The sequence below is a fragment of the Engystomops pustulosus genome, chromosome 2 (genome assembly GCF_040894005.1).
Source record: "Engystomops pustulosus chromosome 2, aEngPut4.maternal, whole genome shotgun sequence".
Taxonomy (NCBI): domain Eukaryota; kingdom Metazoa; phylum Chordata; class Amphibia; order Anura; family Leptodactylidae; genus Engystomops; species Engystomops pustulosus.
In genome coordinates, this window is record NC_092412.1 from 76,528,180 (window position 1) to 76,555,046 (window position 26,867).

At 37.5% G+C, this 26,867-nt stretch overlaps 1 protein-coding gene across 1 annotated transcript in view; it reads left to right on the forward strand.

Moving 5' to 3' along the window:
• Positions 1–17,070, forward strand: part of TDRD3 (tudor domain containing 3) — a 181,175-nt gene extending 164,105 nt beyond the window's left edge. Inside the window, exons 13-14 of the mRNA XM_072135308.1 lie at positions 15,339–15,463; positions 16,835–17,070. Coding sequence (XP_071991409.1) covers positions 15,339–15,455 — 117 coding nt within the window. The 3' untranslated portion in view covers positions 15,456–15,463; positions 16,835–17,070. The remainder of the gene's footprint in view (positions 1–15,338; positions 15,464–16,834) is intronic.
• The last annotated feature ends 9,797 nt before the right edge of the window (positions 17,071–26,867 follow it).

Below are 26,867 nucleotides of genomic sequence, written 5' to 3' on the forward strand. Positions count from 1 at the left end.
TCTTGTCAGCCCCAAGGACTTTCTCAAAGATTATAATAGAAATAATAGCCCATTTGAGAATGGAGAAAGTGAAGATCATTCCGTATCTGGACGACCTTTTCATAATTGAGACAACAGAAGAGGAGTTGATCTTGCACAGAAATCTGACCATTTCAACCCTACAACAACTGGGAAGGATCATCAATTGGGAAAAGTCCAAAATCACTACCAGCAGAGAGACTATTTTTCTAGGTACACGACTAAACTCGAGCCTCCGGATTGTCTTACCTACCGGAGGAAAAAAGGGGTCTCTTGATACAAAAGATGTTATCTTTTCTGGAATGTCATTGTTGCACAGTAAGAGAGGCGATGAAAGCGATCTAACTACCTGCATAGGTTCAGTCTAGTGGAGCCAGAGTCATACGAGGACCTTTCAGAACTGGATTCTGTCATCTACACTTGGACCTAAAAATCCATCTGCCACCATCCATAAAGTCATCCCTAGTATGGTGGACAGAAGAGGAACATCTGAAAAAGGGAGGTCCATTGGCTCCCTTGGCCGGTGAAGGTCATTCAGACAGATGCAAGCTTGCCAGGTTGGGGAGCATATCTGGAAGGAAGATACCTTCAAGGCCTGTGGCCCTTAACGACAGCTCCCAATATCTGGAAAATTCACACATCAAATTTATTAAGACAATGTGACTACGGTAGCCTATCTCCGTCATCAGGGGGCACCAGGAGTCAGGACCTGTTACATCTGTCAAGAAATGTGAATAAATGGGTTCACCCAAAGTCGAAAATGGCACTTTTTTGCTATTTTAAAAAAAATTTAAAATTCTATAGAAAGTGATCAAAAGATCGCAGAGTCCTAAAAAGGATAACATTGTAAACGTCATCAACATCCGCAAAAACGACACCTCCCAAAGCTCCATACGCCAAAGTATAAAAAAGTTTTAATTTTTTTAAATGTATGAAAACCTATAAAAATTTGGTATTCCCATAATCGTACCGACCCAAAGAATAAAGTAGACATGTCATTTGGGGCATACAGTAAAATCCGTAAAATCCAAGCCCACGAGAATACGGCACAAATGCGTTTTTCTTTACCAATATCACTGCATTTAGATTTTTTTTCCCGCTTCCCAGTGCATGGCATGGAATATTAAATACCACCATTTTGAAGTGTAATTTGTTACGCAGAAAATAAGCCATCACAGAGCTCTTTACATGGAAAAATAAAAAGTTCTAGATTTTTGAAGGTGAGTGAAAAAATAAAAACGCAAAAACGAAAAAAGGCTGCGGCGTTAAGGGGTTAAAGAAGCTACTGACTCTTTACAACATCCGCTGTATAGAAAGAAGAAGACCATGTACTTTAAACATATGATTTAATTCAGTAACACAACATTTTGGCTACAATAAAACTTATCATAATCAATAAAACAACAGAGTCCTAGTGGGGAAAAAAAACAAATCAAATGTCACCTTCATATGTTGAATATACAAAATCCACATAACAATCAAACAGAGAGAAATTAAAAAGAGAATTCAAATGTGCAAATAATATTTATAAATGATATTTTACTTTACAAGATATATGTGAGATGGTTTATACTTTGTGTTTATCAAAAACCTATAAGGAAATTTATTTCTTTTAGCTTCCAGTTTCTTTCCAGTCATGAGAAAAAGTAGTGAAGAATTCATAAAGTGACAGTATCCTGTTAATATCTTGTGTGAACAGTAATTTGCTTTATTTTTCATTTACTTAACCAAACATTAGTCGCCCCGATCAATATTAATTTGTGTTATGGTGTAATCTTTGAAATGTAAACAGAAAAATCAATGTGTCCTAATTTATGTTATACGCATCCTCTTGCTGGCTATTATTCACCTAGTAGACATTTCTCATTAAGCTTGGTACATCTTGTGTTTTCTGTTACCTCTGCCAAACTATCTCACTGGTAGTTCTGCAGTGTTCCTTTATTTTAACTTTTCTCCCTGTTCTACCGGCCTAATTGCTATATTAACAGGAAGATATATTATTATGTACAATATAATGTGCATAGTAAATCTCACATGTAAATACTATGCTTCACTTGTTTTAATAGAACTAGGCTAGCTGTGACCAATTACTCTTTGGGAGACAATATTTAGGGACATTTTGCTATAGTTGAAGTATACTTCATTACCCAAAATAAAAGCTTGTATCCTTTCATACAATTAAAGTTTTGTAGTTGTGTTCTGTCTAGTTTATTGCTCAGCCCTCCTTTTCTTAATAGCACTCTATAAAGTTTCTCGGTGCACTTGTAAACTAACACATCACTAGGAAGCACAGATATATTATATAACGTCCTTCACAATGCTACTTTGCTTTTACTAGGGTTTGAGAGCTGGCAATGTTTGATAGTAATTGGGTAGAATATTGGGTCACCTATATGGCCTAGTGGATGCATAAAGAACTTATAGAAATATTTTTTTGTAATTAGTAAACATCTTATTTTAGTGTGCGTTGGCTGCGTGTTTCTAATCAATCAGCATGCGTGCACGTCGTAAGGAATAATTCAGACAAATTGCTGATTTAAATCTCACTCATGACATCATTGCCTGTGGCAAATCTGCACTGTGTGAACTTTATTTGGATCCACAAGTCTATGTAGAAATTAGGAAAGAAGTAGAAGGGGTGGAGAATGCCCAGCTCATGTAGTCTCTTGATTGGAGAACTTCCTTGACGTCAGGATAATGCATTTCTGAAATTCTTTAGCTTTGATTGTTTTCGTTATGATCACGATGTTGGCGCCATCTTAAAATGAAGTCTCTGTTACAATGCTTTTAGTAGATCAATTAGATATTCTTTTCAAATAGAATGCTTTTAATAGATCAAATCCTGTTATTTCTACTTGTCCTATCAGCTAGGTTTACCTTAACAACATGTTTTGGTGTGTGGCATCATGGTTATTGCTGTGCTAAAACTATTTTTGGCCAGGTAACTTGCACTTTAAGGTACAAGCAGAAAAGATGTAGCTATTTTATGGGTCCTGCCTATAAGGGATCATTATTACAGACTGTGGACAGGTTGGGATAGAGGGTAGCGGACCTGAACCTTCAGTTCGGGTTTCAGGTGCATCCTGCAAGACCCAAAGCAGCCGACCCGGCAAATGAACACCCTAGTTCATAGCCATCGCTGTGATGGGTCAAGGGACCCATAGATATAATTTTTTTCTAGGTACCCCATTACCTAATGTAAATAGAATATATTAATGACAATAATGAACTTCAGGGAATAGTGCAAATCTGTCATGCACGTATTTATTGATCCAAAATTCATGAGTGTGGCAACAAAATAAACTAGCAATGAAGGTTTACTCTACTATATTGTCTTTCGGCACCTATCACAGTTTATATAAACAGAAACTTATCCTATAGATTTGTCAATTTCACAGGTTGACCAAAAGCTGCAAACACTTCCCACAAATAAAGGCTAAAAAGCCAATAAAATGAATCAACTGGAGTGTAAGAATATACACAATGTGGCTGCATAGAATAAAACATGACGGAAGGGGATCGGGGGGGGGGGGGGAGCGGAAAAAATCTACATTTGATCATTATCACTTGGGAATACGATAGAAAACTCTTGTGGTTCAAACCGTTCTTGTTTGAAAAGTTGTCTAAAATAATTAAAGCATCAACTTGTGTTTCATTGTTGTATAGTGACAACTTTTTGTGTGTGTATATGCTCCTTATACCTAATTCAGGTGAAAATGGTCAATATGATGTTCATGTACATCCTTTAGCTTGTACCATATTATTAAATAGTTGTATTTGGGCGATGTTCTTTGACATGCTACAAATAACCCATGTTGGATGTTATTAAAAAAAATGTTTCTGTGTGAAGATAATTTCACATAAACATAGCCATGTTGTCCCTTAGAAACGAGATAGCTTCCTCGGTTACGACCACCTCACATTTAGGCAGTGGTGGCCAGACATGAACTATTGAGCCCTGCCTGACCACCTGGCTTCAGCAATCATTACTACAGGACGGCTGTGGGACATGTAGTAATTCTCAGATATTTCATATACAAAAACTTTTTGTTTATTTGTGCAATCCCTTCAGCAGAGGTGGCCGTATCAGAGGAAGCTATCTCGTTTCTAAGGAACCATATCACTACATTTATGGAAAATTATCTTCACACAGGAACATTTTTTTTAATAACCTCTTATTGAAGAAATGTTTATTTATGGCAGATTAATCAAACTGAATGTGAATGCCCAGACGAGAATACCCCTTTAAGTACCTTCCATTAGTGGCGCCCATTCTACAATGAGACTTAATGTTTTACAAAATGGTTATGGGATAACAAAGATGTATTCAAAGTGACAGAATATGGATTATTATAAGGTGTTTTTTAAGGCTAGTACTACACTAAGAAAATCTTAATATCCATTCAAATGTAGTCTATTATCCCCCTTTAACCCCCTAATGACGCTCTATCGGGAATCTACGGCTGTCATTAAGGGTACTTCTTCTGACTCGATGCCTTTCTACATCGGGTAATGAAAGTGCCAGTGTCGGGCTGTGATATCACAGCCCAGACCCGGCACTAACACCTGGGATCGTAAAAACTTCAATCCCGGTGTTCAACCCCTTACACACCGCGGCATGTAAGTGTCCCCACCGTGGATCGGAGCGCACCGGGCTTACCGGGGGATCCGATCCCTCCTGCCTCAGCCCCGGGTTCCGGCGAGTGACCAGAGGCTGACGGCTTCTCTCCCTGCCGGGTTCCGCCTCCTGGCAGGTCCCGTCTGTAAGTAACTGAGCATGCTCAGCAACTTACACTATACACTGCAATACAAGGTGGAAAATGTATTAAAAAAAAAAAATAAAAAATAAAAAAAGTAAGTCATTTTATAATTAGAATTAAATAAATAATTGAATAATTGAAATAATGAAGTCCCATAATCTCCTCAGTTACACATAAAATGCAAATAAAGTATATAAAACAGAAAAAAAAAGTACATATTTGGTATCACCGTCCATATTAAATCTGTACAATAAATCTAAATTGATATTGAACCCGCTCGGTGAACAACCTAAAAAGAAAACACAAAAAACTTCCCGTAATATACAATTTTTCATCAAACACATCATAAAAAATGTTCTAAAAAGTCATCAAAGAAAGTTATGTTTCCTTACATGATAGGACTGAAAAGAACAACTCTTTACGCAAAAAATAAGCCCTCAACCAGATCTGACAACAGAAAAATACAGACGTTATGGCCCTGAAAAGTTGTCGATGGTAAAAAAAAAAAAAATCTGATTTCCTCCAATATTGGTTTTGCGCAGTAAAATTGAGCAGAGATAAGAAAAGCTATATAAATTAGGTATCACCGCAATTGTAATGAACCAGAGACTTAAGATAAAATATTATTTTAACGTTACGGTGAGTGGGGGGAGGGGAAGTGCTAAAAATAATAGTTGATGATTTTGTTTGTGTCCCCTTTGAAATGGTTAATAAAATCTCACGAATAAGCTTAAGACCCCCCCAGAATAATTATCTATACATTGTATCTCTTCCCGCAAATAATAAGCCCTCATATGTTCGCATTACCAAAAAATTAAAATTTATAGCTTGTACAATGTGACAATACAAATCTGCTGTGAATGGCGCTGCTTTCATTCTATGCCCGGCCTTTGTGCCCATACACCAGTTTACCACCACATATGAAATTATGATGAAATTGTCAGTTTTGGCCTAAATTAATTAGGTCCATATTGTTTTAACCCATGTGAAACACTTAAAGGGTTAATAGACTCAATAGAAGATATTTTCCATATGTTGAGGGGTGACGTTTCTATAGTGGGGTAATTTATGGGGTTTTACTATTATTTAGACCTTTCAAAGTCACTTGGAAGCCGAGTTGTCCCTCAAAATGTGAGTATTGGGCATTTTTATGAAAATGAGAAAAATCGCACCTAAAGTTCTGCGCCTCATAACATCCTAGAAAAATGAGAGGATGCATGAAATATCATCTCCACATAAAGCAGACATTCCGTAAATGTTAATTATCAGGCATTTTGGGTAGTTTTACTTCCTGTCTGGAAAGTAGAATATTTCAAACTTGGAAAATGAAGAATTTGTACAAACTTTTGCCAAATTTTCCCTTTTTTTCAGACCGAAACGCAAAACTTATCACTTAAATTTTACAACTAACAAGTACAATGTGTCACGAGAAAACATTCTCAAAATCACCTAAAGTCTTCCGAAGTTATAACCAATTATCGTGACACAGGGCAGATTTGAAAAATCGAGTCTGGTCCAAATATCTCTGCCTTCTGTGGACAAATGCAGCAACAAGCCATTATCTCAATTATTATACTTGAAAGTAATATAGTAATATAAAGGGCCTTTGAAGTGCAAAATGTAATTTACTGACTCAAGTTGTGAAAGTATATTCTATTCATTTGAAGAAAAGCGAAGAAATACTTTCATAAGTGTCTCTTGACAAAATTGACCCTGCTTTTCACCTTTCCTAATATGGTACTGGTTTAATAATTTTAGTGTGATATCCTGTTTATTATTATAGCACTTTGTAATTGCACTCTACAGAAGTATCGTTCACAAGGTTGACCTGCCCAGGGCTGTCCTGGCTGGCTGCTCTTTAAGAAGGCTCAGTTATTTCAACTACTGTAATGAAATCTAATACAACTGTAAGGATGTAGTTTTTACTGTCTAACGGGAGTTTATCAAAATGATTTTTTTGGAGTAGTATTTGTAGATGTGTCTATTCAGCAGAGTGCAGAAGATTGGTCATTTATGGGGACTCCTGTAAAATTACAATGGAAGTGAAGTTGAAAGTCAACTACTCCCCATTGGGCACTAACGTGTAATAGCTGTTTGCTAAATTGTGTATATCTGTTATAATCAGTGTAAGGATGCCGTGACACAAGGACAGCAATTCCTCTGGTAATAAAGTGTCTTCATCAATACTGTTTGTGGACCATTGACTATAGTTGTTTGCTCTATGGCTTGGTTTCTAGGCACCCATTAGTTAAGCCATACATGACTTAAAGCATTCATCATTCCATAGTATATTATATTGTGAAATAATATGTAGTGTGGATGCTGTATTGATGTTTGTAGATAATCCATAGATTATTTATCTGAGTATTGGAAAATTCAGTTCCTGTAAAATATATCTATACTTCATGGTAATAGCAAAATAATATCTTTAAGGACACAAATAAAATTTTTGTTTACTTTTTCCATAAAGTGTAATGCATAAACATAAGTTACAGGAGCAAAGATTTTTTTTTTTTTTTTTGTATTCACTTATAATTTACAAATAAACTGTGGTCTAATTAATCTTGTGAGTGACTTTTGTTCCATTTTATCTTTTTACAATGAAAATTCAATTGAATTAAGACACATAAGTAATTAATATTTTAAAAAAAACCTTTAAACGCATTAAAAGTATTAGCTTTTTCTCATCCTTAAGAATCCAGAACTCCATAAATGAACAGAAGCGTGATAATTCTTTCTTAATTAATGAGCAGCCTTTTTTAAAGATCTAAAACCGATTATTAAAACATTTGAAGGGAACCACATTTTTCAAATACAGCTTGTGACAGATTCCCATAGATCCCTATCAATTAAAATACCACCCTCCTTTTAGCTAAAAATTGTTTCACTCACATCCCCATAAAATCATCTTTGTTAACCTACCCAGCATCAGAGGGGGCAAGTCCTGAATGGCCAGCCCCTCCCATCTACTTCTCCCATGCCATATGCCCCATTTACATCGACCTCATGTACATATCTGATCACATAAAATCATTGCATGTCTCCATGGACTTGTACTCCTCCCCATTTTCCATGGAGGTATGCTGTGATTTCATATAACAGTGCTATCTATTGATGTTCCAGCAAGCTATTAGCTCACATTTATTAAGCCTAGTGCAAACCTTGCCTGTGAAGTGCGCAGAGTGTACCAAATTCATCAGAACTGGTGCATGGTCTTCATTAATCTGGTGCACCTTGCACTTTTTTTGTGCTGCAGAATTGAGACGCAGAGAGAATTGTGGTACACATCAGTAATGAATGTGGCGCAAAGGCAGACTAAACACTAACACGCCCCTTCAGCTGCACATTTTTTCTGTCTTGTCGAACATCGTGCAGCCACGACACAAAACTGGTGCAGACACTTTTTAATTTCACATGCAAGCCGTTTGCATGTTTTGCATTTACATTAGGTTAACACAGTATTTACATAGCATGAAAGTAAATGCAACATTAATGTGATGTAAGCACAATTGAATTGCATTTCAATTTGTCAACAAATGCAATTTGTAAACACAGCCTTAACCCCTAGGCGCACCACGACGTTATACTACGTCCCCGGGGCTAGATACTTAGCGCACCGGGACGTAGTATAACGTCCAGCTTCTGGGACCGGCTCACGAACGGAGCCGGTACCAGAAGCAGCGGCTGTCAGCTGTCTAGTACAGCTGACAGCCTGCGCTAACACCCGCGATCGGAGCCGGCTCCGATCGCGGGTGTTAACCCCTTACACGCCGCGGTCAAGCATGACCGCGGCGTGTAAGGGTGTTCCTGCTGTGGATCGGATCCCCCGTGCCGCTTACCGGGGGATCCGATCCTCTTCCGGGCAGCTCCGAGGACTGGCATGTGCCCCGGAGCTGCCCGGTCTCCATGGCAGCCAGATCCCTTCCGGGTCTGACTGCAAACTGTCTGAGCATGCGCAAGCTTGCTCAGACAGTTTACACTGCTCTACAATAAAATAGTATTGTAGAGCAGTGTATTGAACTTAAACCAGTGATCAGAGCATCACTGGTTTAAGTTCAAGTATGTATAAGTAAAAAAATGCAAAAACACTTAACACTACACATTATAATAAATAAAAAATAAATACATAAAATATAAGCCCCTAAAATGTCACTTTCCCATAAAAAACTTAATAAAGTATAAAAAACATAAAAACACAAAAAAACCCCGCATATTTGGTATTGCCGCGTCCGTAACAATCTGCATAATAAAACAGAATCGATATTAGATCCGCAAAGTGAACCCCGTAAAAAACAACCTAAAAAAACTCTCTCTGAAAAAGATGATTTTTTATTAATGTCCTTCAAAAATGCTCTAAAAAAAGTGATTTAAAAAAGTTACGCAATCTAAAATAAGACCACTAAAAAGAGCAATCCTTCTCGCATAAAATAAGCCCTTAAACAGATTTGTGAGGTGAAAAATAAAAAAGTTATACATATGAAAGACAGTGATGCTAAAATTAACAACAATTTTGCCAAATTACTTTTTATGCAATAAAAATGGGAAAAAAATAAAAAATCTATATAGATGAGGTCTTTTTGTAATCGTGGCGACCCATAGAATAAAAATAATATACTATTTTTATGGTATGGTAAACAGCCAAAAAAAAACCCCATAAAAATCTTCCTGAAAAGTGATGATTTTCATTTCCTCCACCAACAAAGAGTTAATAAAATCTCACCAATTAGCCTATAGATTCCCCCAAATTACGTACCAGAAAAGTGCATCTCATGTGGCAAAAGAAATAAGCCCCTATAGGTCCACAATAAAAAAAAAGAAAAAAATTATAGCCTGTACAATGTGACATAGCAAATCTGATCTGGATGGCGCCTCCTTCCCTTCTATGCCCGGCCGTGCGCCCATACAGCAGGTTACCACCACATATGGGGTATCCGTGTACTCGGGAGAGATTGGGTAACAAACTTTGTGGAGCCTTTATTCATTTAATCCATTGTAAATGTTTAATTTTCCACCCAAAATGGGTGTATTGTGAAAAAATATTACAATTTGGAGATTGCACCTCCATTTTGTTTTAACCCCTATAAAACACGTAAAGCGTTAACAAACTTCTTAAAAGTGGTTTTTCATACGTTGAGGTGTGTAGTTTCCACAATGGGGTAATTTACGAGTCTCACTATTATTTAGGCCTCTCAGTGACAATTAGAAGTTGAGCAGGTCCATCTAAATACAGGTTTTGGTGATTTTACAAAAAATGTGAAAAATGATACCTAAATTCTGAGCCTCAGAACATTCTAGTAAAATATGTGGAATCTTAAAAAACCATGCCAGCATAAAGCAAACACTTGGGAAATGTAAGTTATGAATTTATTTGGGAGCTATGACTATCTGCATCAAAAGTAGAGAATTTAGAACGTTGAAAATAAAGAATTTTTCCAAATTTTTGCCAAATTTTGTTTTTTTTCATAACTAAACACAAAAGATTTCATCCAAATTTTTAAACTAATTTGAAGTACAATGTGTCACGAGAAAACAATCTCAAAATCCCCTGGATATCTCATAGCGTTCCAAAACTATAACCACTTATAGTGACACAGGTCAGATTTGAAGAATGGGGCCGCGTCCTTAAGGCCAAAAGAGGCTGCGTCCCGTAGGGGTTAAAGGAGTTGTCCCAAATAAATGTTATCCCTCCTCCATGGGGGATCCTATTATGACTAATGGGTAGATCAAAAGGATGAGTATGCGCCGCTGCTTTATTCACTATATATGGGATCAGTTGGAGATAACCGAGCAATGTGCTCAGCCATTCCCATTTCTTCTGTTCTCATGATCAGTGGGGAACCAAGTAGTTGGACCCTCACAAATGGCTAGTTATCACTTTTTTTATCACTTTTTTTTTGTAGATGAGGGATAACTTGTATACTTGGGACAACCCCTTCAATATCCATATTTCTAAGAGGGTATTTGTAAAATAGCTTTAGTAAACCTTTAAATAGAGACAACTTAGTGAATGATTGATTGCTTTCCCTGTAAAATAATTGGCTGGTGTACTGCTCTATATAATTAGCTGATAACGCATTGCATGTTTTGTTGCGGATTTTGTCTGTTAAGCGCTAAATAAATGATTAAAGTTTAGTAATTCTTGCAGAAGGTTAAATTGTTGAAGATGATCATTAAGTTTAATTAACAACACTTATGTAATTATATTTTGTATTATGTGTGCAGATTACTAAAAGTAGACAGTTTAGCTGTTGCTAAGAAATAATCTGAATCATTGAATTTCATTTTCCTTAAAGAAGACATGTTAAAGGATTAGACTAAAATAGCTTCTTAAGGCTCTAATAATGTATATTGTACAATAAAACTCTATACATTCAAGGTTTTGGAAAAACATATGGAAATGGTTAATTATCAATTCTGTAAAGGAAATCCACCATCAAAATCCATCATGATAAACCAGGGACACTTGCTCATAGATCCAGGCACCATGACTGTGGTAATCTTCTTATGTTTATCTATATGTCATCGCGGCTCCTCTTCTGGCTTCCCGGCTCCTCTTCTTGCTTCCGCGACGTATTCTGTCTTCTTTAACATCGTGTTGGGCGCCGCCATTGTTCTTCTCCCGTGCGGCGCCTAGTGATCCTCTACCTCGACCTTGGAAGCACCGTGGACAAGTCACGTTTGTGGAATGACCTGGTTGTACCACGCTGTAGCAAGACCATCCTGCTTTGCGGCAGGCTCTGGTGAAGACTGCCACTTAGATTCTGGTCCCAGGTGTCTGCTTATATCATTGTCCGCCGTGGTCCAGGGGGTTCCCTACTCCAAATCCTGACACCCACCACATGCCTCCCAGTAGATAGGTAGTCCCAGCGCATACCACCAGTAGATAGGTAGCTGCAGCACATACTCCTAGTAAATAGGGAGCCACAGCACATGCCCTCAAGTAAATAGGTAGCCACAGCACATACCCCAGTAGATGGGTAGCCATAGCACATGCCCCCAAGTAGATAGGTAGCCACAGCACATACTCCCATTAGATAGGTAGCCACATCACATACTCCCATTAAATAGGTAGCCACATCACATACTCCCATTAAATAGGTAGCCACATCACATACTCCCATTAAATAGGTAGCCACATCACATACTCCCATTAAATAGGTAGCCACATCACATACTCCCATTAGATAGGTAGCCACATCACATACTCCCATTAGATAGGTAGCCACATCACATACTCCCATTAGATAGGTAGCCACATCACATACTCCCATTAGATAGGTAGCCACATCACATACTCCCATTAGATAGGTAGCCACATCACATACTCACATTAGATAGGTAGCCCCAGCACATACTCCCATTAGATAGGTAGCCCCAGCACATACTGCCAGTAGATAGGTAGCCCCAGCACATACTGCCAGTAGATTGGTAGCCCCAGCACATACTCCCAGTAGATAGGTAGCCCCAGCACATACTCCCAGTAGATAGGTAATAGTTAACAGGTTACACACCCGCGATCGGAGCCCACTCCGATCGCGAGTGTTACACTGGGGTGCCGGCTATATGTTACAGCCAGTACCCTGTGTTTCCCCCATGGGGTTCAGCTCCGATCCAGAGCAGAGCCGGCATCATCTCAGTAGTGGGAAGGGGTTAACGAGAAATCACCTAAGATTAATATATGTGACTAAATATTATATGTCCTTATATATCTAACAAAAACTAGGTAAAAAAGCAGGGAGTAAAAATGAAGTATACCCCTACTGCTTCCAAAACCATTAAGAGAGTAAGTAGAAGCCGCAAGTGCTACTCAAAACCTTTGATTCATTCATCATCAGGAAGTATGACGACTGCTATCAAAACAAAAGATTGCCATTTTTTTTAGTCCTGGAGCATTCAGGTGTGTATTAACATAATGTCAGGGAGATAAGAAATCAGCAGTTGATTGTCTTGTGTAAATATTCTAGCAATTTCATCTCCAAAATAAATCTATACAAGTCTCAGGGAAAAAAAAATGTAAAACACCACAAGACTGCACAAACAACTCCTACCAAAGGTGAACTACAGTGGTGGAGGATTGATGATTTGGGCTTGTTTTACAACTACTGGACTTTGGCATTATAGCATTGGCTTCTTCTGTATTTTGAAAGAAACTCAGGAAGTTGAACTTTATTCTCTTTTTATATCGGCTTAAATGACACATGGGGGATTACTTTGGCAGTAAAAAGCAGACCATTATCTGCATTTCAGTGTGTTTGTGTACCGTCATCATACAGTAGTTTTAGGTGGCTGCATTGTATACTGTATTTTGTTATTGCTTTTTAGGTGGTTCAGACATCCTGCTGCTGACAGAAGTGAAGCACAAGTTAATTAAAATGAAAAGCTGAATTACTGAGTTTTGATCTGAGTCATATATTACAAGTATTACCTTTGGGAACTTACAAAACAAATTAAGCAGCATTCAAAACCTCAGTTGTCAAGATTCAGCTAATGTTGAGTTTTTCCAGTTTGCTTCATTTTTAACATCTTTAATGGAAATCAAATATTACGGGGGGTTTTTTTTGTTTTTTTTTCTATTACATTTTTCCAATATCTTATAATGAAAAATTCACACAAAGCATGGCAGAGTTTGTTACCCATTGAGCAAAGATTTAACTGATTGCCATCTGTAATTTTTTTCATAGGAAACAAATTAATTTTAAAATGTACTTATTAAAGTTAAGTCAATCACACCATAGGTAGCAGTTGACATATATCAGATTTTATTATTATTTTTTTTTTTTTTTGCATATTTCGGTTATGTCAGCAGTGGAAGATCCTTCATATTATGGTCACTACCAACATCCAATAAATATTGCCATAATGAGGCCTGTTAAAATCTGAGAGGAAGGCTCCTAACAGAATCTCCAATTTAGAAGTTAACGAAAACTTAGGAAGTTTAAGAACATTTACACAGTCTGCAAAGAACAAAAGATGACTTTCCAAATGTAAAGACCATCAGTGAAAATTCAAATTTCTATCCCTGCACCCTACATATAAATTACAGTCTGCACTTCTTTTATCCTTATTTCTGTTTTTTGATTGTAGGTTCATCCTTCCGTCCTCAGCCTTACATTTCTCTAATCCTTGTATATTGCCAAACCTGATCTAATATTTAGCCTTTACCTCCAAAGCCCGATGGGATAGTACACACCCCAGTAGCCCCTGTCAATAATTTGCATATTTGTAAGATAACATTTGTATTTGGAAATATACAAGGATTAGAGGAAGATAGTTTAGGTCTCAGGTCGGAACCTACCATCGGATCTACTTTAATAGGTAGAGTTGAGATGATAGGTTTCCACTAAAAGGGTATTTTCATGTCTTATATTTGACAGCCTCCGGATAGGTCATAAATATACAGTTAGGTCCTTAACATTTGGACAGAGACAACATTTTTCTAATTTTGGTTCTGTACATTATCTCAATGCCTTTAGAACAAAACCATTCACATGCAATTGAAGTTCAGACTTTCAGCTTTAATTCTATGGGTTGAATGATTGAATAAAAGTTTGAGGAACTAGAGCATTTTTAAGAACATTCCTTAATTTTAGGGGCTTTTTGTTTATGGGCCTTCTGTCTAAAGTTTAGTCTTTAACAATTGAAATGCATCCTCATTTGGGTTGACTTGGTCATTTAGGAATATTCCACTTGTCTGCTTTAATAAATGCTTTTGCTTTGTTTTTTTGGGTCATTGTCCATCTGTATTATGAAAGGCCGATCAGACAATTTGGCTGCAATCGAGAACACACTATGGGAGAGATTTAGAACTGGCAACTAATCAGAGCCCAGCTCTCTAATTGGTTGACCTGGGCATCTAAAACAGTTCTGGTCTCAGATACTTCTGATAAATCTCCCCTTATGAATACCTCCACATTAATCCAGCTGCTGGATCATGAGCTGTACCACACCTTTACCCTTTGTTTTTCTTTACATGAATCTGGTAGAGGTTATCTTTGTTTCATCTATACAAATTAGTCAGTAAACGGGTTAAAATATATATAATATATATATATATATATATATATATATATATATATATATTTAAACCTAACTGTATCTCATGAACAAAGATCTGCCTATCCCCCTTCCAACGTCCCAATGACTGGGCTAAACCAAGAGTGGGTGACATACACTGTAAACTATGCATTGACCCTGGTGCAGGAAGGAAATCAGCAGATAAAGATCAATAATAGAAAGAGTGAACTCTCTTCCTTTGCTAAACCACTTGGATGTCATGATGACTATTGATTGCAGCTATGGAGATGAGTTGGCACAATTCTGTTGTCTCCTATTGCAGCTGTTACAACATTGTCAGTCATTGCCATGTTCCTTACAATCATGTGATCATGCACGCTTATTGCAAGCTGATTAACATTAGTAACACATAAATTGTACCTATTTCTGGTTTGTTAATTATTTGAAAAAAAATTCAATTACTTATACCTCTTATTTACAAAAGTTTTAATTTGTGTATAGACATAAAAATGAATCGATAATTTTGATTTCATTTCTCTGTTTTAGGAAGAAGAGGGGGAATATGGAGATTCACTTGATTTCCGCAGAGGCGGTGATGGACAACCAAGGAGATCTACAAGACCAACTCAGCAGTTTTATCAACCACCCAGGGCACGGAACTGACTGTTTAGGTGAAAACTACACACCATGGGGGGGGGGGAAGCAAATATATTTTTTTATGTGGTCAGATTTGTACGTGGAGTACAGTTTGCTAATTTTAAGAGGCTAGTTTAGAACTCCGATTTTATGGGGATCCGAGGGAAATAATTTTTAGCTAAAAGAAGGGTGTTAGATAGTTACTCTATAGCAGCGGTTCTCAACCTGTGGGTCACAACCCAGATGTGGGTCGAATGACCAAAACACAGGGGTCTATTCCGTTTTTGCCACGATTCACAGCAAAAACTGAATAAAACAAGTGTACAGTAAGCATACACTCCTTGAGGTCCTGTCCCGCTACTGTACAGAGGAGGAAATGAAGGACCTGTGATAATGTCATCATCACATGACCCTTCCGGATTCATCTCTATGCAGCCTCCTGCAGCACAGAGCTGCTCTGCTCACAATGAGGAGAAACTAGAACTGGGGGTAGCAGTGGGGGAACCAAAACTATGGGCAGTAGAGGGACCAAAACTGGGGGCTGCAGGGACCAAAACTGGGGGCTGCAGGAGGGTGGGGGGACCAAGACTGGGGGCTGCAGGAGGGTGGGGGGAATAGAACCAGCAGTAGCACTGAGTAGCTAATCAAACCCAGGGGTGAGCATACACCATTTACTTTTTTGTTTTTTTTTCCATTATAGTAGTTATATTCTTGTACATAGGGGGCAGTATTATAGTAGTTATATTTTTGTACATAGGGGGCAGTATTATAGTAGTTATATTCTTGTACATAGGGGCAGTATTATAGTAGATATATTCTTGTACATAGGGGGCAGTATTATAGTAGATATATTCTTGTACATAGGGAGCAGTATTATAGTAGTAATATTCCTGTACATAGGGGGCTGTATTATAGTAGTTATATTCTTATACACCGGGGGCAGTATTATAGTAGTTATATTCTTGTACTACATAGGGGGCAGTATTATGGTAGTTATATTCTTGTACATAGGAGCAGTATTATAGTAGTAATATTCTTGTACATAGGGGGCTGTATTATAGTAGTTATATTCTTGTACATAGGGAGCAGTATTATAGTAGTTATATTCTTGTACATAGAGGCAGTATTATAGTAGTTATATTCTTGTACATAAGGGGCAGTATTATAGTATATAATAGTATAGTTATATTCTTGTACATGCTTTGGGGTCACGGCAACGTGAGGAACTGTATTGCGGGGCCACAGCATTAGAAAGTTTGAGAACCACTGCTCTATATGAACCTGTTACTAGATGTATCTGTGAAAAATGTGGCGACAGGTTCACTTCAAGAAAGTTTTGCCTGTTTGTGTTTCTTCTGATTCCACTTGTGTTTTCTAATGTTTTTTTTTTTTTTTTAATTAACTAGATCCCCCATACGATTCTCACAGAAGAAAGGAATACTGCAGCTGTTTTCATGGAAGTGGTATATTTTTCTAAAGAATTACCTTGCACTGTGGTGTTAATATCCCTATTGTGAACAAGAATCGGGGTCTTCAAAGACACACAGCAAGAGATTTACCATCAGATCTTGGTTTATCAAATGATTTTTTTAAGAAATTGTAAATTTGTTGTTGGCACCAATAAAACCACAGTGCACCTCAACCATCTCTCTCATCTTTCTTCATTACTTAAGAGCACAGGTAGTTCCTTCTGTACCAAATTGATTCACAAATTGTCCACATTTTTTGGGGATCTGGAGAAAAGAAGCATATTTTCAAAAGCAAATGCTTTCTCACACTGGAGGGATTCCCCCCCCCCCTCATCTTTACAGAATTGTTGTAATTCACCAACTTTGAAGGGTTTCAGAGCATAAACTGCTTTTATTACTTTATTTTTTTAAATTAGCTTTAACACAAGAACAAGACAAAGTAATTGGCATGCAGGTCTTATCACATATATTGTAGCAAAAAGAACAAAATATAGACAAGCTCACTGAATTGAAAATGCATATATCAGGCATAGGACAGTCTGAGCAATAGATATCCAACATTACAATAAGTCAAGATCTTGTCTTGTAGAAAAGTCTTGGATAGTTATCACTTCAAGCAAAAGTTCCAGGCTAGTAATCCAGTCATATATGTACGTAGAGTCAACCACCTTACCTCTACCGAGAAGGATTCCCCAGCTATGACAGTTGCCTCGTAATTGGGCCTTCAGGTATCATTGGGTCAAGGTGACGGGCAAACCAGCGGTACCCTTTCTTTCACATTTAAGTATTTGGCAAAGAAACCGTGCCACTTTTTGACAGCTTTATGCTAGAGCATCTCCATCATATTAAGGCCAAGACTACGACTAGGCCACTCGAAGTCTTAATTTTGTTTTTCTTAAGCCATTCTGAGGTGGGCTTGCTGGTGTTTTATGGATCATTGTCCTGCTTCATAAGCCACAGTGGGAACAGAAAGTATTCAGACCCCTTTAAATGTTTCACTCTTTGTTTCATTGCAGCCAATTGGTAAGATCAAAAACATTCTTTTTGTACACTCTGCACCCCATCAAGACAGAAAAAGACAGAAATTATATATTTTTTTTCTAATTTATTATACAAGAAAAATTTAAATATTACTTGATCATTAGTATTTGGACCATTTGCTGTGACACTTTTATTTAACTCACATGCTCTCCATATCCTTATGATCCTCCTTGGCATGGTTCTACTCCTTCATTGGAGTCCAGCTGTGTTAAATTAAACTGATTAGACTTGATTAGGAAATGCACAAACTTGTATATATAAGACCTCACAGCTAGCAGTGCATGTCAGAGCACATGAGAATTGCCAAAGTAAGCATTTGTGGTATAAGAAGTCTTGGTAAAAGAGATAAAGAAGAACCCCAAGATTACTGTGGCTGAGCTCCAGAGATGCAGCAGGGAGATGGGAGAAAGTTCCAGTCAACAATCACTGCAGCCTTCATCAGTCAGGGCTTTATGGCAGAGTGTCCTGACAGAAGCCTCTTCTCAGTGCAAGACATATGAAAGCCGCATACAGACTCCGACTATGTGAAATAAGATTCTCTGATAAAACAAAGATTGAACGTTTTGGTGTTAATTTTAAGTGGTGTGTGTAGAAAGCCAGGACAAATACAATCACAAAAGTGAAACGTTGTGGCAGCATCCTGCTATGGGCGTGTTTTACAGCTACAGGTTGCAATAGAAGGAAAGATGAATACGGCCAAGTACAGAGATATCCTGGATGAAAACCTCTTCTTCAGTCTGGACTGCCCTGAAGGTTTACCTTCAAACAAGACAATGACCCCAAGCACACAACTAAAATAACAAAGCAGTGGGTTCTGAATAACTCTGAGATCATTCTTGAATGGCCCAGCCAGAGCCCTGACCTAAACCCAATTGAGCATCTTTAAAGAGATTTGAAAATGGCTTTCCACCAACGTTCAGCATCTAACCTGAGGGAACTGGAGAGCATTTGCAACGAAGAATGGCAGAGGATCCTCAAATCCAGGTGTGAAAAACTTGCTACATCATTTCCAAGAAGACTCATGGCTGTTCTAACTCAAAGGGGCCTGAAAACGTATGTTCTGAAACCTTCTTGTTTAATACATTAGCAAATATATTTTCATTTGTATTTTCTGTCAAGATGGGGTGCAGAGTCTACATTTAATGAGCTAAATAAATAACATTTTTGATCTTGCCAATTGGCTGCAATGAAAGAGTGTGAAACATTTACAGGGGTCTGCATACTTTCCATACCCTTTGTACCATGTGTTGCTACAGACTTTCAAAAGAGCTAAATAAAACGGCTTGTTTGGTCCACTTTTCACTGTTGTGTTTTTAATCCAAGATTATTATAGGTTGAAATGTTTGGGAGAAATGTCACACATTACTTTTTACTTTCCAAAGTGTAATGGGATGTGAGAGAGTGGTTCTGTTTTGAGGAGCGTTTTTTTCCGTCATTATTTTCCTGTCGTCTTTCAATATTAAATAGTTTTTTTCAGTTCTTTTGGCCATTAATACAGTTCTACTGAAAATGGTCCAAAATCAACTGTTAAAATTCTATGACCTAATAAGGTTGACTGCAACAATAGTCTGAAATTTAGATTTTAAGCAAATGGTTTAATTCATTGAGAACAACAAGGACAGTTGATACATCATACCTATGGAGAGTCTACATGGGGTATTTGGTAAGGCAAAATCACAGGGATAATGATTTCTAAGGAAAGTGGCTGTCTTGCCAGTGTGCAGGATATGAATGATGGCTGTTTTCAAATATGATTCTGGTCAGGACTGGCACCTAATAACTATTACACAGATATACAACCTTGAAGAAGGTGTGATGAATTAAAGCTCTTTTGTGTATCTAGAGTTGGGAACTTGCACATAGTACTGGCATACTTGACAAAGAGACACAACATAGGTGGACAGTACTGCAGTATCCAGAGAAAGCTTTTAGGAAGGGTGCCATCAGCTTGTCTGTCCTGCCTCAAAGGATCCCATAAGTCCATACATGTGAAGAAAGCTGCAGAAAGGTGCAATATAAGCCACCAACATTTGCACCAGAACCCATGGAATGCTGTAACTTTTCTACATACAAGTGTTCCACAATAAATTAGAATATGGCAAAAAGGTTTTTTTTTCAATAAAATTATTCAAAGAGTGAAATTCATATATTATAGTTGTTACAACCAGAGTGATCTTTTTCAAGTATTTATGTTAATTTTGATGACAATGACTTTCACTTGAACTTGAATCTAGCTTCCTTCTCTAGCACCCTGATTATGGTGACCTATGGTTTCTGGCCCTCGATACTCTCAGGATTTTCTAATTTTCTAAGATAATGACTTTTGGGTGTCTGCAACCATAATAATAATCATAATAATAACAAAAAAGTTCACTTGGTTTGTAATGACTCTATATAATACTGTATGACTGAAAATCAAACTGGCACTGCCCTGGGAAATGAAGGCAATCTTATTTCTTGGAGGACCACAAGTCTCGGGATGAAAACCAATACACTGGTGGTGCAGTGGGTAAATGGCTTCAAATATAAATCTAAAAAAAAAGTCCTATGCACTCACCATAAATGCAAATTATTTATTCAAACCATGCAGGGAGCAAAAATCATGATAAAAACAGATGAATGACAGAACGTTTCATGCTACTTGCGCTTCCTTGGATTCATTATGCTTAACACGGAAGTGGGGGTGGAATATCATCCACACCTGCAAGCACCATTACATTAGCAAAAACATAGGCGAGTAATCCCAGGAAACGTAAAAAATTCTGGAACAATAAGTTAAAAGTTACAAAAGCAACAAAAGCAGCGATAAAAGCGGATTTCACTCAAAGGAACATTATATTGTACTCGTACACATTTTTAAAAGCAATTATTTCACCTTATTTAGAATAATGCAATAGAGAAAAGACCATACCGCTACAAGAATTCTGTCCTATCATACAGACCTGCTAGACCTAAAGCTTCTGTCTTCAATATCACTTTGGATTCATATTTTAATAATTCTTTATTCCGAACGCCACCTAAAGGTAGTAATTTAACTATTTTGATGCCTGCAAATTTCATATAACTGGTATCACCAGAATGAACTTTCCTGATGTGTTAAATTAATCTTGGAGAACCTTTACCTGATTTAATAGAATTACAGTGTTCTCTGAAACATATATACATGCATTGTATAGTAGGTTTAGCAGGTGTAGGTATACTTTGTCTTAACCAGTTGTCATTGTTTTTCATAAAGGTAATTTTTCTTGTGGTCATTGTTCTTTTTGTATAGCAAATCTTTCCTGCAGAAATTAATATTTTATTAAATTACTGAAAAAAAAATAACTTTTTGCCGATATTCTGATTTATTGAGCAGCACTTGTATGTATTTGCATTAAGTTTGGTGCTCAAACCATTTCTTGCAAAACCATATCTACTATATATATCTGAAGTCTGAAATGAAACTAAAAGCACAGAATAAATCATTCTGAAAGAGTACTTGTGAGTTTAGGAGCACCTTTAGAGCATTAATCAGCCTTAATTTGCTATACATAATGCTGAAGCCCATTTATTATAACGGACTTTCAAAAAAAACTATGGCATGTACTTTTATCAAGGTTGTATGTATTGCTAGTATCAACCCCTTTTTATCTGTGAATGGGAATTGTAAATTGTGTTTTCATACATGTATTTATATTACCAAGTAGAGGAAGCTTAAAATATGGAAACTTATGGAATCTTTGTGTTATTTACATTGTTTTCAAATCATATAGACTATTGATAAAACTGTTATGATGACGAGCTTTTTTGCCTATTTTAATTATTATAAAATTAGCAGATGATTTGTTTCCTGTATAATATATTGAAGTTTGCAAAAGTACTCAGATCTTGCAGTGACATTGGAAAAGAGGAGGCAGGGTTGGAATTGCCAAATTCCAGCAGAAGGTGAAGTGGGCAGAGCATACGGGAGTCAGGAGGCGGGTTAGCTTGACTGTGTGGCTGAGCAGCTCCACCTCTTTTACTGCCTCTTAGCTATGAATATAAGTACTTCTTTTAACAACACTGTGGACATGGTATGATATATATATATATATAGTGTGTTTGTGTAATACTTTACAGTTTGTTTGTTGCTGTTGTTTAACCCCTTCCTGACATTTGACATAATAGTACTGCATGGCCAGAGGTGCGTTCCCGCATTTTGCAGTACAATTACGTGATGCTTCTGGCACCGGCTCGTGAATTTCCTCTGATCGGTATTAACCCCTTAAACGTCGCGGTCACACATGACTGTGGCATGCAAGTGTCCCGTGAGTGAAATCGGTCCGATCTTCCACTGGCAGCCCCGGAGCTGTGTAGCTTTTTCCAGAAGGCAGGACCCGGCTGTAACACACTGAGCATGCGCAGATGCCAACCTGTAAAAGTAAAGAAAACAAGTTAAAAACACTTTTTAATAAGAATTTAAAAAACCACAAAATCTTAAAAAAAACCCACATATTTGGTATCGCCACGTTCGTAACAATCTATACAACAACTCAGAAACATTATTGGACCCGCACGGTGAGTGCCGTAAAAACAAAACCCGAAAAACTTGCCTATAATGTAAATTTTTTTTCATAGAATCACTTCACAAAAATGTTCTAAAAAGTGATCAAAAAAGTTATGTGCGCCAAAATGGTACCACTGAAAAAGACAGCACGTAAAAAATTAGCCCTAAACCAGCTCTGCCAACCAAAAAATATTAAAGTTATGTTTCTGAAAAGATGGCAATATGAAAATAAATGAGATTTTCTCAGTATTAGTTTTTCTTCAGTAAAATTGTACAAATATATTAAAAATTATATAAATGAGGTATCACCGTAATCATAGTGATCTATAGAACAAAGATGATGTTATTTTTATGGTATGGTGTACAGGCACAAAAAAATAAAAGAAGAAAGACTAAATTTATGATTTTTTATTCCTATATACATTTAAGAGTAAATAAAATCTCATCAATGAGCCAATGGCCCACTTTAATGAAGTATTTGTAAAGTGCATCTAATTTCGCAGAAAATAAGTCCTTTTTGTCCAAATTTCCAAAAAAATAAAGATTGTATAGCCAATAAAAAGGGACAATGCATAATCTGCTCTGAATGGCGCAGCTTCCCTTCAATGCCCTGGAATGTGCCCATACAGCAGGTTACCACCTCATATGGGGTATTGGGGCACTCAGGAGAAATTGGGTATCAAACTTTGTGGAGGGTTTTGGTATTTTATCCACTGCGAATTTGTACATTTTTTGAAAAACACATTCATTTAGCCAAAAAAATGTAGATAAATTGCATCCAATTTTGTTTTATCCCCTGTAAAACAATTAAAGGGTGAAAAAACGTCATGATAGTTGTTTTACGTACGTTAAGGGGTGTAGTTTCTATAATGGGGTAATTTATGGGGTTTTACTTTTATTTAGGCCTCTCAAAGTGACTTGAAATCTGAGCAGGTCAAAAGCATGATTTTGTGTTTTTTAAAAATGTGAGAAATCTCCCCAAGTTCAAAGCCCTATAACATCTTTCAAATATGAGAGAATGCATAACAGTTTTTTTGCTGTTATAACAATGTGTGGAAAAAGTAGAACATTTTCAATTTCCAAAATCGCGACTTCTTCCAAATTTTCACCAAATATATATTTTTTCATGAACACACACCAACAAAATGTGAAAATTTGAAGTACAAAGTGTCATGAGAAAACAATTTTTAAATCAATTAACAATTTCATATGTTAAAGTGTTCCAAAGTTATAACCACTTGTAGTGATTTGAAAAAATGGGCTGTGTCAGGAAGGTGAAAAGTGGCTTCGGCGTTAAGGGGTTAAACATGAAATGTTCAATGTATGCAACCCACTGTATGAATAGAAGTCTGGATCAGAAAACTTGGGTTGTTTTTTTATCCTTTTTCCATAACATTGCTTTCTAAAAGCTAATGATTCATGCTACAAAGAATTAGATGTACAGTTATAACTTTGATTTCATGTGTGGCTGTGTAGATGTCATTGTGTCAGCCTGATTCCGTTGAGTTGACAAAGAGTTGAAGTAATTAATGTGACACAAAAAGCGATCAACCAAGCACTAAAAGTGTGTACTGTGCTCAACTGTGTAACCCAAATGTAGAAAATTTTCATTTAGCATTCAGGAAAGCAATGACATCATGGTCATCCAGATTTTATGCAATAAAAAGAATAATATCCATCCTCACAATATTTATCTTTAAGCAGGTAACTGCTATTAATATGAATTCTTTTTTTTTTTTATATATATATATATATATATATATTTATTTTTCATTAGATTTTTTACACAAATCAAAATACACAACGTTTGGGTACGCAGACCCATAAAAGCCCATGCATTCTTGTCAATATTAACCCCTTAACGCTCTGCGCCGTAGCTCTACGGCGCAGAGGTACAGAGAATGTATGAAGAGGGCTCACGGGCTGAGTCCTCTTCATACAAGGGTGGGGGTTGTTGCATATTGCAGCAAACCCCCACCGCTAATAACCGTGGTCGGTGCTTGCATTTACATTTACATAGAGCTAGTCTCATTTACATAGAGCTAGTCTCATTTACATAGAGGTATGTGTACCTCTGTTCAGCAATGCCAAATTTGGTATCATTGTATGTGTGCCTTTATTACCATTTTGTGCTTCCATCCTGGGGCTTAAATTTCTCATTTTACAGGACTTTTTTTTTTTAATCCTTATGTTTGGGTGAGGTCATGTTTGCTGGCATGCCCATTTTCTTTTGTTCTACACCTGGGAAGAAAGAAGGGGAGAGGCAGGGCACTGTTGTTAGGAAATTTGAATTTCAGAAACCAGATTGTAGTTGGTCAAAGAGCCAGTTGGAGGAAAGGTGGAAGGATAGTTCCTAATGGACATGTTGTTCCAGGAATTTCAAGCACATCGGGAACATCATGTCTCTTTCCACCAGCACAGCATTATACCACAAACTGTCCAAAACTGTCTGAAAATCCATCAGGAGAATGTCCGCTGTTTCATCAGGAGCATGCCCAGTCATTGTAGATACAGTCATACAGCACATGGAAACCACACACCACTGAGCCTCATTTCCACTTTGAGTATCATTCCAAATTTAGTACTCTATTGTCTATACAAGCTACACAAAGCACAAAGGCTGTCACTCGTGTCCCCCCCACCCCTGCTCCTACCCCACCTGATCGGCTGCTGATTTTTGTTATGGACTATTGAATAAAGGTTATGGACTTTTAATCAGTGAGTGCCATTGTTTTCTTCATGCTTCATACGCCTATACTCATGTGATGATTTCTATCGCAATATTGCTGAGCACCACAGTATGTTGATGTGTCTGTCTCTAATCCAAGCTGTGAAGGAATGACCAAGTGGTTTAAAGAGACAGTGCTCCTATTTTTCTTTGGTGTTGGAATGTGGAATTTCGTAATATTGGAATTTTTCTTTCTTTTTTTTACATTTTTTGGGGAATAGTGGCAAACCTATGGCACATATGACAGAGGTGGCGTTTAGAACCGTTTTTGACGGCAGCTGGCAGTTTGCTCGACAATACTGAACGTATTCTCCTGCAGTCCCAAACAACCAGAATATCCCATGCTTTGTGCCATTTTAAATCGACACATCCTTGGTTGTCTAGGAAATGGAGCAAAATAGTATTGACAGGGCTGGATTATCATTGGAACTCCTCCTGCGCAGGGCCCCAAAATTTTCCTCCTTTGGTGGCCCTAGAGCAGTGATGGCAAACCTTTTAGCAGCTGAGTGCCCAAAAAGCAACCCAAAACTCCCCTTATTTATCGCGAGGTGCCAACCAAAAATTAAAGCAGTAACTTATTGCTCCCTGTTCTTCAACAACTTTCAATCATATTGGCCTCCAGAGGACACCAACACAGTAGAAAGATGGAACATTTTAGCTTGTTTCCAGTGTTTCTCTGTACACAGAGAAGGAGGTCCTCCAAAGAAAATTCGGCCCTGTCTATTCATTCTCCCTCTTCCTACAGTCCCAAGTAGCGAAGTAAGTATGAAAATATGACCGAAAGCAGCATCTTTTAAGTAGCTTGGAACTTCAGGAAGATTCTTTGAGTCTTGTCTGGTGTGCTGAGGCAATTTCTCGGGTGCCCACAGAAAGGGCTCTGAGTGCCACCTCTGGCACCAGTGCCAGAGGTTTGCCACCACTGCCCTAGAGTAAATCTACTGTTATAATCTAAATTTTCTTTCCTTTCAACTTTATTGATATCCTCAGAAAACAATGCGATTGAAGAGCAGCTAGTAATAAATTACTTCTTAAATTGGGGTGGATTTTGGTTGTAGTTTGGGCAATTTGTCTCTACAAGTTTCACTGCCCTGGTGTGTTTGAACCCTAAAGGGTCTAATCACCCATCAAGCATAATTGCATTGCAGTATATTGCTAATACAGGCAGTCCCCGGGTTACATACAAGATAGGGACTGTAGGCTTGTTCTAAAGTTGAATTTGTATGCAAGTCGAAACTGTATATTTTATCATTGTAACCCCAGCCAGAACTTTTTTGGTCTCTGTGACAATTGGATTTTAAAAATCTTGGGATGTCATAAGAATCAGGATTAACACTAAAGCTTCATTACAGACACATTTCATAACTGTTACAGCTGATTATTGTAGCCTAGGGCTAAAGTAGAATAAATTACCAATATCCAGTGGTCCGTTTGTAACCAGGGGTCGTATGTAAGTCGAGTGTATATTACTTCACTATATAGGGATTGATGAATGAAAGCAAAGAGCGCCACCCAGAGGCCTCCAGCTAGCATAGCAACTGAGAACATTGTGGCCAGAATGGTGAAACAGGTTCCCATGAGCGCTTTCCATACAGGTTTACCACCTTAATATAGTTTCTATATGGTGTTCAAAGGGTAAAGGAAACCTAACATGAGGAATCTAATCAGAGGTAGATGTG